General features: G+C 58.8%; 1 protein-coding gene and 1 long non-coding RNA gene across 3 annotated transcripts; one reads left to right on the plus strand and one right to left on the minus strand.

Moving 5' to 3' along the window:
- Window positions 1-35: 35 nt before the first annotated feature.
- On the plus strand, window positions 36-5,256 carry LOC146426759 (uncharacterized). The gene is made up of 2 exons (XR_014856689.1): window positions 36-4,512; window positions 4,656-5,256. It is a non-coding gene; the product is annotated as an uncharacterized LOC146426759 (long non-coding RNA).
- On the minus strand, window positions 4,130-9,547 carry PHB1 (prohibitin 1). Of its 2 annotated transcripts, none has more exons than XM_085083498.1 (7): window positions 9,412-9,547; window positions 8,841-8,966; window positions 8,351-8,512; window positions 7,174-7,316; window positions 6,825-6,941; window positions 5,999-6,094; window positions 4,130-5,278 (listed from the first exon to the last, which is right to left on the minus strand). In XM_085083498.1, the coding sequence occupies exons 1-7, from the start codon at window positions 9,476-9,478 to the stop codon at window positions 5,066-5,068; spliced, it is 924 nt and encodes a 307-aa protein (XP_084939624.1). In that variant the 5' UTR covers window positions 9,479-9,547; the 3' UTR covers window positions 4,130-5,065. The 2 variants fall into 2 exon arrangements, with proteins under 2 accessions (XP_084939624.1, XP_084939623.1); XM_085083497.1 differs by having other exon boundaries at window positions 9,382-9,501.
- Window positions 9,548-10,914: the final 1,367 nt, after the last annotated feature.

The following is a 10,914-nucleotide window of genomic DNA, read 5'->3' on the forward strand; positions in this document are numbered from 1 at the left end:
CGCGCGGCGGGAGCGCGCACGGCTGGCCGGGGAGCGCGCACGGCGGGCGGGGGGCGCACGCACGGCACAGCCGCGGGCGGGGGGAGCGGCGCTGTGCGCATGCGCTCCGGGCCGTTCCCGCCGGCCGCCCCTTTCCCGCCGCTGCACCTGAGGGGCGCAGGTGAGGCCGGCGGGGCGCTGCGCATGCGCGGGGCGGCGTGAGGGGCGCGGGGAGCGCGCTCGGTGCCCAATTAGCTCCGCGCCCTAATTAGCGCCATTAGCCGGGGGGTTCGACTGCGGGGCGCCCCGGTTCCCCTCAGCAGGGCCGCCCGTTACTCCGTGCGGGTAATTAGCGAGCCCGCCCGAATTAGCGAGGCGGGCAGGCCGTGCCGCGGTGCGGTGAGCCGGGCTGAGCCCTCACGGAGCCCTCGGAGGTGACAGACTGACCTCGGCACCAGGTAAGGCCCTGAGCCCCTCAGCGGGGCCCGAAGCCCCTCAGCGAGGCCAAATCCCCTCAGCGAGGCCCGAAGCCCCTCAGCGAGGCCCTGAGCGATCCGCAGCACCGGAGGAGCTCATCCCTTCTGTTCCTGTGCCAAACCCCAGTTCCCACTCGCTCCAACTTTCCTCTCCCCTTGACATGCTAACAACTACTTAACTCCGGCTTGCGGTTTCTCGGTCGCACCCCGATGGGCGAGGTGACAAGGCGCAGCACCTTTTCAGGTGCTCGGGACAGGTGTGAGGCTCCCGCAGGCCGTGGGGAGCTCGGGCTGCTCTGCACTGCCTGCTCGATTCGCCTGATCGAGCCCAGAAACACTGCAGAGACCAAGCCAGAGCAGTGGGTATTTGATTTATTCAATGCACCGGGTGTGTGGGAATTGTTTCCACCAAACACACCTCAGTACCCCCAAAGACACAGTGTTACAGGTAAAATTCATGAATATTCATCACATTCTCCAGGATAGGAGTGGTTATTCAAATAATTTCTCAGAAGTCATTAATGTCATTAGCATGTGCACCACGCATTGTCTATGTCCTGGTGGTCTTTGGAGACCCCCAAAGCCCCCTCCGGGGTGAAGGTCCTTCATGGGATGATTCAGTGGTTTCTGTGCTGGTTTCAAATGCATACTTAGCTGATAAGCCATCAGGCCAGAGCTGTTACCTACATCCACTCCCCAATTTGAATTTGAATTAGAGTTCAGCCTTCAGCCCTGCACAGGCGCCGTGCTGGTGGAAAGGAGCAAAAGCTCAGATAGATTTGGGTTTTCTATTTGACCGCTCCTTTCTCCTGCTCCAGGTGCCACCTGCCCTGGGGAGCTCCGAGCCTCCACAGCCCCAAAACCGCTGTGTAGGAGGGACAGCGCTGCTGTGGTTTGGGTTTGGCAGCCGTGAAGGAATTCGTGAGAGCAGCAGAGCCGGCTAGGGGGAAGGGAACTGTGAAAAACGAACCATCCCTTTGGCAGCGCTGCTGTTTCCCAAAGATTTCAGGATTCTCTTTTGCCACTTTTCTCTAAATCCTTTAGTCCACAACCTCCACCTGCGGTTTGTTTCCTCCTCGGCAAATCCCCAACAGTCTAGGGCACTGGATTTGAGATTCTGCCAAAAAATCCCGACGCCCTCACTCCCCCAGAGTTCCAAATACCAGAGTGTTTGGCTTGCTCTGGATTGCTGAGCACAAAGCCCAGATCCGAGCTCCCTGCTCAGAGCTGTTGGTGCTCCACGAGGCAAAGTTCAGGCTGGAGTTGGAAGGGCAGGGAAAGCCCCGGCTGGGATCAGAACAATGCTGCCTGTTTGCCTCCCTGCTGTCCCTGGAGCAGAGCAGGACACGCTGACCCAGAGCTGTTCAGTCTGGGCAGGGAAATGGTCAGCTGGAAGGAGCAGGGTGCTTTCTGGAGGAAAAACAGGGAGAAGATGCCAGGTGCTGGAATTTCCTGCCCTGGGAAGGGGAGGAAGGAGAATCCTGGGGGTTTTCTGTTCCTTGGGAGGTGAATGCACACGGAGCTCCTGTTCCAAAGGATCTAAACACAGGAGCACAGCCACCAGCCTCTTCCACACCCTCCAGGGGATCAGACACAGATATCCCTGCACTCCTGGCTCCTGAGCCCCTTCTCCTGCATTTTCTCTCTCTCCAGGGTGGGAAAAACCCTCCCGTGTCAGGTAAAGGTGACACAGATCTTCATTCCTCCTCAGCTCCTGCAGTGTCTCGGCCTTAGCTCACGTTTGCCTTCCCTACAAACCAGATTTTTTTTTGTCTAAGCAGCTTAAAGCCTTTCAGGGTGAAAAGTACAGCAAAAGTAGAGAATGTGAAAAAAAACCAAAAAAAAAAAAAAGGGAGTTTGGTGCTGCTGAAGGATGCTGGAAAGAGCAGGCTCTGGGAAGGGAAACTGAGGCACGGATGGTGCTGAGCCCTGCAGCTCTGCAGCCCAACCACACTGCCAGGCTTTATCTGTCACATCTGCTCTGTGCTGCTCTCAGGATGCCCTGCAGGAGTGGGAGAGGAACCAAAGGGAAACAAAGGGTTTTTCCTGCAGGATTCTGTCACAGGATGCTGTGAGGAGCTCAGAGGCTGTCAGGCTGTGTCATGGCAAAGGAGAAGTTCGAGCAGAGGAAATTCCTGTTCCCACTCTGCTCCTTTCTCAGCTCGGTGGAAAGGCACAATTAAAGATTAATTGCCTCCAAAGAGCAGAGCAGAGCAGAACTCACACCCACCAGCATCTCCTCGTGCCTGGGATCAGAGCTGGCAGCTCCAGGGGGAGGTTGCTCACTTTCTGTGGGGTTCTGGGGGAGGAGAACATGACTGCACCATCAGAGCCAGCAGCCTCTGCACAAAAACCACAGAAAAATAAAATTTCCCTTTGGGGAGCCTCGGGTTTGTGCTTTTTTTTTTTTTTCCCCTTTTTAAAATGAAGCAAACTCCAGATTCCTCGTAAGGGAAGTTCTAAAGGTCGTGCTGGAGCAATTATTAAATAAAAATGTCACCACAGCAGGTGCTGGACGGTTCTGGCCCTGAGGTAAAGGACAGCTCTGCTCACATCAGCAGCAGAGAACTGCAAGGAGGGTTTTTGGACCTCGGAACAAACTGGTTTAACTGGAGATCTTTCCATTCCCACCTTGCAGGGGAGCAGGGCAGGATGTGCTGCACTGAACCCTGATGGCAAACAGAGCAGGAGGAACAGCTCAGCCCTGCAGTCCTGACCCCAACTCTGACCCCCAAACCCCAGGGATCGCTGCCCATCTCCCCGTGACCTGGGACATGATTTCCTCCTCTCTCCCCGAGTTCCTCCTCCTGTGTTTTCCAGCACAGGCATTTTCTGCTGGATCCCCTTGGATATAAACAGCACAGAGGAAGCAGGGAGGAAACTCCTCCCCAGTGCCCTGCTCTCAGAGCTGCTGCCAGCTTGCTGCAGGGCACGGATTACCCCAAGGCTTGGGAGCTGCCTCACCTGGGGAGGCTCCAGCAGCTCTCCAGGCTCATCCCAGCTGCTCCCGAGGCTGCTCTGTGCTCCTGGCTGTTCACCCCAGGGAGGCTGCGGATCTGCAAAAAGCAGGCTCGGGAGAGGGTGAGCACAGAGGAAATCAGGGTTTCCTGTTTGTTGGTGGGGAACAAAAGGCTGGCTGGCTGCTCTGAGCAGAGGAGAAAGGGAGGGAAAAGTCTCCCAGGAAGCACAAACCAGTCGGAGCTGCCGTTAATCACTGAAACCGCACATGAACAATGGCAGGCGCTTCCCAGGCTCAGCCCTCCAGCAGCGTTCATCGCAGCAGCATTCCAGACCCAAAATCTGTGCTGTTCTCTGACACTCAGCTCAGCTCTGAGCCATTCCCAGGTATTCCTGCAGCTCCCCACGGAGCCAAGAGCACCTTGGGCAGGTGGGGAAAGAGGAATGCTGAGAGAGCTGCAGGAGGGAAACAGGGATTTGGGAATTTGCACCTTTCCAAGTGCTGGAGGAGGCAAAACCTGGAGCTGGGAAGGGCAGCAAGGAACCCTCAGACTGAGATTTTTCCCAGCTACCCCAAGCTGGGCAGGAAAAACCTTCCTTGGGTTGTGACCCCAACCTCCATTTGTGCCCCAGCCCGAGCTGGGTTGTGCCCCACTGACCCCAAACTGCATTTCTACAGGGAAAAAGAAAAAAAAATTAAAAGCAAGGACCCAGGCTGCCATCCTCGGGACTGTGACATTTATTGAAGGCTGGTTACACAATCTCACCCATCACATCCTCCTCACAATTCAGCTTCCCTGCACGACACGAGCAGGATGGAGCAGAGGGTTTGTGCCTGAGGGGCTGGGGAGGGGAACAGCTCAGGGGGAGGAGGAGATGTCCCAATTCCTGAGGGTTTCCTGCACGGGAACTCCCTTCTCCTCACCCTCAGGCTCAGCAGAGCCACTGCCCTGAGCTGTTCCCTGGCTCTGGTGACACTGGGACAGGGCTGGCCTGGCTGAGGTGTCCCCTGGCTCTGGGGTGACACTGGGACAGGGCTGGCCTGGCTGAGGTGTCCCCTGGCTCTGGGGTGACACTGGACAGGGCTGGCCTGGCTGAGGTGTCCCCTGGCTCTGGTGACACTGGGACAGGGCTGGCCTGGCTGAGGTGTCCCCTGGCTCTGGGGTGACACTGGGACAGGGCTGGCCTGGCTGAGGTGTCCCCTGGCTCTGGTGACACTGGGACAGGGCTGGCCTGGCTGAGGTGTCCCTTGGCTCTGGGGTGACACTGGACAGGACAGCCCTGCAGGGTGGGGTGGCCCCAGCCAGCCTGAAGGCACTGAGGCAGCTCTGAGACCTGATGGATGCCACGGCCAGGGACTCACCTGGGCTTCATCCCAGGACAGCTCTGCTCCTGCTGCTCCATCCACCCGGGAAGGGACAATTCCCAAAGCCCAGCGAGTCCCCGCAGCCACCGCCGTGACCACCCAGGGGACAACCCGCAGGCCTGGTGTGACGAGCGTTCACTTTTATTTGATTCCCCATCCGAAAATCCCATCCGATTTCCAAATTTCCGTTTCCTCCGCGAGGAAATTGCAATGATTTTTTTTTTTTTCCTTTTTTTTGGTGTTTTCTCCTCCTCGGGCAGGCAGGGCGGGGCGGGCAGGGCAGAGCTCACTGCGGCAGCTGCAGCAGCACCGACTGTCCCGAGGGCAGGTAGGTGATGTTGCGGGAGCGAGAGAGCTGGTAGGCGATGTCCTCTGCCGCCTCCAGCTTGCGCAGCTCGATCAGCCCGTCCCCGGCCGTGGCCAGCGAGTTGGCGATCAGCTCGGCCGCCTTGGAGTCGCCCTCGGCTGAGATCACCGCAGCCTTCTTCTGCTGCTCGGCCTGGGGAGAGCCCAGAGGGGATGGGCAGGGGAGGGAGAACAGGGAATGGGCAGAGGAGGGGAAATGGGATACAGGGGATGGGCAGAGCAGGGGAAATGGGATACAGGGGATGGGCAGAGCAGGGGAAATGGGATACAGGGGATGGGCAGGGATGGGGAAAATGGGATATAGGGAATGGGCAGGGGAGGGGAGAACAGGGAATGGGCAGGGGAAGGGAAATGGGATACAGGGGATGGGCAGGGGAGGGGAAAATGGGGATACAGGGAATGGGCAAGGGAGGGAGAACCAAGAGAGGGAATGGGCAGAGGAGGGGAAAATGGGATACAGGAAATGGGAAAGGGAGATATGGGGAATGGGCAGTGAAGGGGAGAACAGGGAGAAAGGGAATGGGCAGGGGAGGGAAATGGGATACAGGGAATGGGCAGAGCAGGGAAAATGGGAAGTGAAGGGGAAATGGGATACAGGGAATAGGCAGACCAGGGAAAATACAGGGGTTGGGCAGAGCAGGGGAGAACAGGGAGAAAGTGAATGAGCAGTGGAGGGAAAATAGGGATACAGGGAATGGGCAGAGCAAGGGAAATGGGATACAGAGAATGGGCAGAGCAGGGAAAATGGGGATCCAGGGAATGGGCAGAGCAAGGGAAATGGGATACAGAGAATGGGCAGAGCAGGGGAAATGGGGATACAGGGAAAGAGCAGCTTGCCAGGAGGACAGAGTACCTTCTCCACGATGAACCTGGCTCGCTCTGCCTCCTGCTGGGCCACCTGCTTCATCTCCACAGCCTCCGTGAACTCCTTGCCGAAGGTCAGGTGGGTCTGGGGACACAAACCAAAGCAGGTCACAGCAGCTCTGCTGGGCCAGTGGCACTGGGATGGAGAAGCCCTGAGAGAAACTGGGACCAGTGGGGATCCACATGCATCCCAATCCCATTCCCGGTGTGCTCAGCCTGGGAGGTACACGGGAGAGCTCCAGAAACAAAGTGTCCAGAAACAGAAACAAAGTCACCTTCCTGCCTTTAAAGGCTTCCCGCTGTCCCTGTGCCCCAGCAAGATTCCAAGGATTGCAGGGGACAAGGAGAGAGGTGTGTGTACAAACCTGATCTGAGCATGGTTAATTTAGAAAGGGATTCATTTAATTTAGAAAGGGAGGTGGGAGGGCAGAGCTCCCTCCTTGGATATCGTGAAGAGCAACCAGGAGAAAGCTTTGTAGGAGAAGCTGCTGTCCAAGTGGGAATTTCCATCCTGGTGCTTCCTGGGGATGCCTGTGGAGCTGCTGCCAAGCCCCAAAGCACCTGCAGCCCAATCCATCACCCTCAGCAGCCTCTGCTGCTGCCTGCAGCCACTCAAGGGCCACCAAGGGCTGCCCAAGGTCACAGGGACAAAAGTAAAGCTGTGCCCACGACATCCTCCCAAACACAGACACATACATGGGTCTGAATGGCCAAATGTCCACATGTCTCAGTGTCCAGCCCACCATCCTCTGGCTATCACTGACTCCTTCCCAGCCTCAGGCTCCAATGGGGAAAGCAGGGAAGGGAGAACTCACCAAGGACACATCATCCAGGATGAGGCCGAAGGTGGCTGCTCTCTCGGTGAGGTCCTCGCTGACCTGCCTGGACACCAGCTCCCTCTGTGTGATGAGCTCCCCAGCATCGAAACGAGCCTGGAAAGGATGGACACCTCAGGGAACAGGGAGTGACAGGACAGCCTCCAGCTGGGACAGCAGCAGGGAAAAGGCTGCCCAGGGAGCTCTGGAGTGTTCACCATCCCTGAAGTGTCCACAGCCAGGCTGGACAGAGCTCAGAGCCCACGGCAGGAGGTGACACTGGGTGAGGTTCAGCTCCCTTCCCACCCAACCCAGGCTGGAATTCTGCCATTCCAGAGGCTGCACTCACCACCACGGACTTGAGGATCTCGGTGGTGATGGAGGGCAGCACTCGCTCGTCGTAGTCCTCGCCGATGCTGGTGAAGATGCGCGGCAGCTGCGCCGTGACGGGCCGGAACAGGATCCGCAGCGTGATGTTCACGTTCTGCAGGTCTGCATTAGCAAAAGGGGTTTTACTGAAACAGGAATGGAGTTTTGGAGTTGTCTGCCCGGGGAGGGGGTGGTGTCACCATCCCTGGATGGGTTTAAAAGAAGACTGAACGTGGCACTCAGTGCCATGGTTTGGTTGAGGTGGTGGTAGGGCATGGGTTGGACTCGGTGATCTGGAGATCTCTTCCAACACTGTGATTCTGTCAGTCAGGGATCTCTCCTCTCCAGGCCTACTGGATAAGCAGGAATAAACCCCCCAGCTTGTGTTTGCCAGAAAAAAGGAGTTGGTTTTGTTCCCATTTTCCCCTTGGGATCCAACTGAGAGGATCCCAACCCCACCTGTGTCACCCACCACTGGTGACCCTGCCTTGGGCTGGGTGAGCTCCAGAGGTTCCTTCAAACCAAACTCTTTGGGATTCTGTGATTTACAGCACCAAAGGAAGAGTTTTTAACCTGTCCTTTATCACAGAGATCAAGCCATGCCTGACTGTGCCAAACTGGGGATCACCAGAGTCACATCTGGGGCTGCAAGGGACCTCTGGAGATCACCCAGCCCAGAGCAGGGTCACCCAGAGCAGGTGACACAGGTGGGGCTGGCATGTCTGCATCCAAAGAGGGACACTCCAGGCTTCCCTGGTCACCTGTCCAGTGCTTGGTCACTTCGTGCTGAGGTGGAACTGGTTTCATTCCTGGCCATCACTGGTTTGTGGGCTTTAGGACCACAACTCCACACCCAGAAGGACAAACCCAACCCCTGGGAGCCCCTGGCTGTGCTGTCCCCTGGGACCTTTGTGGCTTTAGGACCACAATTCCACATTGTTCCAGAAGGACAAGCCCTGGCTGTGCTGTCCCCAGGTGACAGTCCCACACGCACCTTTGTGGCTTTAGGACCACCATTCCACCCCCAGAAGGACAAGCCCTGGCTGTGCTGTCCCCAGGGCCACTGGCACCTCTGTGGCTTTAGCACCACAATTCCACATTGTTCCAGAAGGACAAGCCCTGGCTGTGCTGTCCCCAGGTGACAGTCCCACACGCACCTTTGCTGCCGGTGATGACGGGGATGTTGCGCGGTCGCGAGCGGCAGTCGAAGATGATGGGTTTCTGCACCCAGGGGATCAGGAAATGCGTCCCTTCTCCCACCACCACGTCCTGCACGCCCCGGAAGCGGTCAAAGATCACAGCTCTGTGTCCTGCGTCCACTGCGGGGGGAAAGAGAGCGTCAGGGATGTCACTGCTGCCACCAGAGCCACGGGAAGGGGGCGTCTGGGAGGGGGAAAGCCTTAATGAACAGGAGAGCAGGGGAATTAATGGGATCATTGGGAGCAGCGAGGCAAGGAGAAGCTGCAGATGGAACTCCCAGTCTGCTCCCCATGGAGCAGCTCCATGACTTTTGGAGAAAGGAACTCACAGTGCTTGCGGTGTAAAACAGCCGTGCAAGGCATCAGCCAGTTTTTATTGGGCAATAAAAGCGCTGTGAAGTCAAGACATGGACAGAAACACAAAACAAACCGATCTCGTGCCACTCACCGTTGTAAAGAGCAGAGTTGACAACTCCTCCTGCCACAGCCAAGCCCAGGCCGAGCTTCCCGATGCTCTCGAACACCTTCGCAGCCATTTCACCGCTCCAGCTCCAGCCCCCGCTCCAGAACCCTCCTGCAAACCCCCCCGGGCCCGTCAGACCTCCGGGGCTGCCGCGGGGGATCGACCCTGCCCAGAGCACCAAACCACAGCGGGCAGCATGGCCTGGGCAGCTCCTTCCCCCTTTCTCGAGCACCTCAGCCCCTTTCCCTCCCCAAACCCCTCAGCCCCAGGGCTCTTTCCCTCCCCAGACCCCAGGCCCGGACCCGCAGCACCCCGAGCCCCCCGCAGGCCCAGCCGCCGCTCCGCCCGTCCCGCCCGCCCCGAGCCCCCCAGGCCTCCCCTCCCCGCCCCTTCCTAGGCCGCTCGCCCCCAGCACGGCCGCCCTGCCGCCTGCCCCTCGCTGTGCGCACCCCGCCCGCCCTCAGGGAGCGGCCCGGCCCGTCCCGGCCGCCCCCAGCCCCGGGCCCCGCGGCGCTCCCGGACCCACCGCCGCCCGCGCTCCCGCCGCGCCGCTGACCTCCACATGAATCCGCGGCCGCCCGCCCAGCGCGCCTGCGCGCCGAGCCAAGACGGGAACTCCTCATTGGTCGGTGTCTCCCGTGGCTGTCTGGGATGTGCAGTTCTACAGGCAGCGCTAGCTGCCGGGCGGCCTACAGCTCCCGGCGTGCCCCGCGGCGGGCTGCCGGCTGAGCAAGACCGCGCGCTATTGGCTGGAACAGCGCGCTGCTCGCAAGGCCTCCTGGGAGGTGTAGTCCTGGCCGCGTGAGGGGAGTGAGGGACATGCGGGGCACAAGGGCGGGCCGGGGGGCGGACAGCCGCTCACAGAGCCCCAGAACAGGGTGGAAGAGACGTCTGGAGATCACCCAGCCCTACCCCTGCCGAGGCAGAGTCACCTGGAGCAGGTGGCACAGGCAGGGCTGGAATGTCTGCATCCCCAGAGGGACACTGCAGGCCATCCCTGGTCATCTGTCCGAGCCACCCTCCGTGCGAAGTTCTTCTCCCTGCTGAGGTAGGATTTGTGTTTTTATTTCTGGTCGTTGCTCCTCGTCCTGGCACCACTGAACAGTTTGGCATCATCCTGATCCCCTTGGAGATATCTGTACGGATTGATGAGATCTCCTTCCCAATGGAGATTCCTGTGGGTTAGTGGGATTTCCTCTCACCCTTCCCTTCCCCAGGCTGACCAGGCTCAGCCTCCTCCCTCTCTCCTCACAGAGGTGCTGCAGACCCCAAATCGCCTTCCTGGCCTTCCTCAGACCCTCTCCAGCAGCTCCTTGTCTTTCCAAGCACCCAAAATTCACCGTTCCTCCCTCCTCCCGGCAGACAAGGCACAGCGAGCTCCTTTTCCCGGCGACAAAACCTCTCTGTGTCCCTCCTGTCCCCGAGCCGCTAGAGGGAAGCAGAACTCTCCCTTTGGAAATCGGGGAAAAGAGGGAATTTAAACAAAAAGAACCACCCCGACGCCCTTCCCGCGGTGTGTTCTCCTCCGGGGGGATTTTGGGACCCCAGAGAGCGTTTTGGGATGGGAAGGGAGCTGAGTGTCCTCCTGAGGGTCCCGGGAGCTCAGTGACACCGGCGTGTCACCTCCTGAGCTGGTGGCACCGCTGTGTCACCTCCTGGGCTGGTGGCACCTCCTGAGTGGGGAAACTGAGGCACGGGCAGGGGTGGCTTTGCCCCGGATCAGCTTCCATCCAACCCCAAACCCACCCCCGAACTGGGGACAAAGCCATAAACACCCAGAGATTCCTCCCCTGGGTCCACGCAGGGAAAAACTCATTAAATTTGGGATTTCTGGCTCTGGGGTGACAGGGATTTGCCCCTCAGCTTTGCCTCTCGCTCACGCCGGGTCTGTGCTGCCCGTTTTCCCTTTTTCCCTGTGGGATGAGCTTTTCCCATTCACAGAGCAGGGGATTTTTGGTGCCAAACCCAGGGGTTTTGGGGCTGGGAGCTGCGGGAGCAGCCGGCCAGGAGCCAGTGCCACCCTCTGTCCCAAATGGCAGCAGAAAGGGACCTTTGTGAG

The sequence above is a fragment of the Lichenostomus cassidix genome, chromosome 27, assembly GCF_008360975.1.
Source record: "Lichenostomus cassidix isolate B80296 chromosome 27, HeHo_3.0, whole genome shotgun sequence".
Taxonomy (NCBI): Eukaryota; Metazoa; Chordata; class Aves; order Passeriformes; family Meliphagidae; genus Lichenostomus; species Lichenostomus cassidix.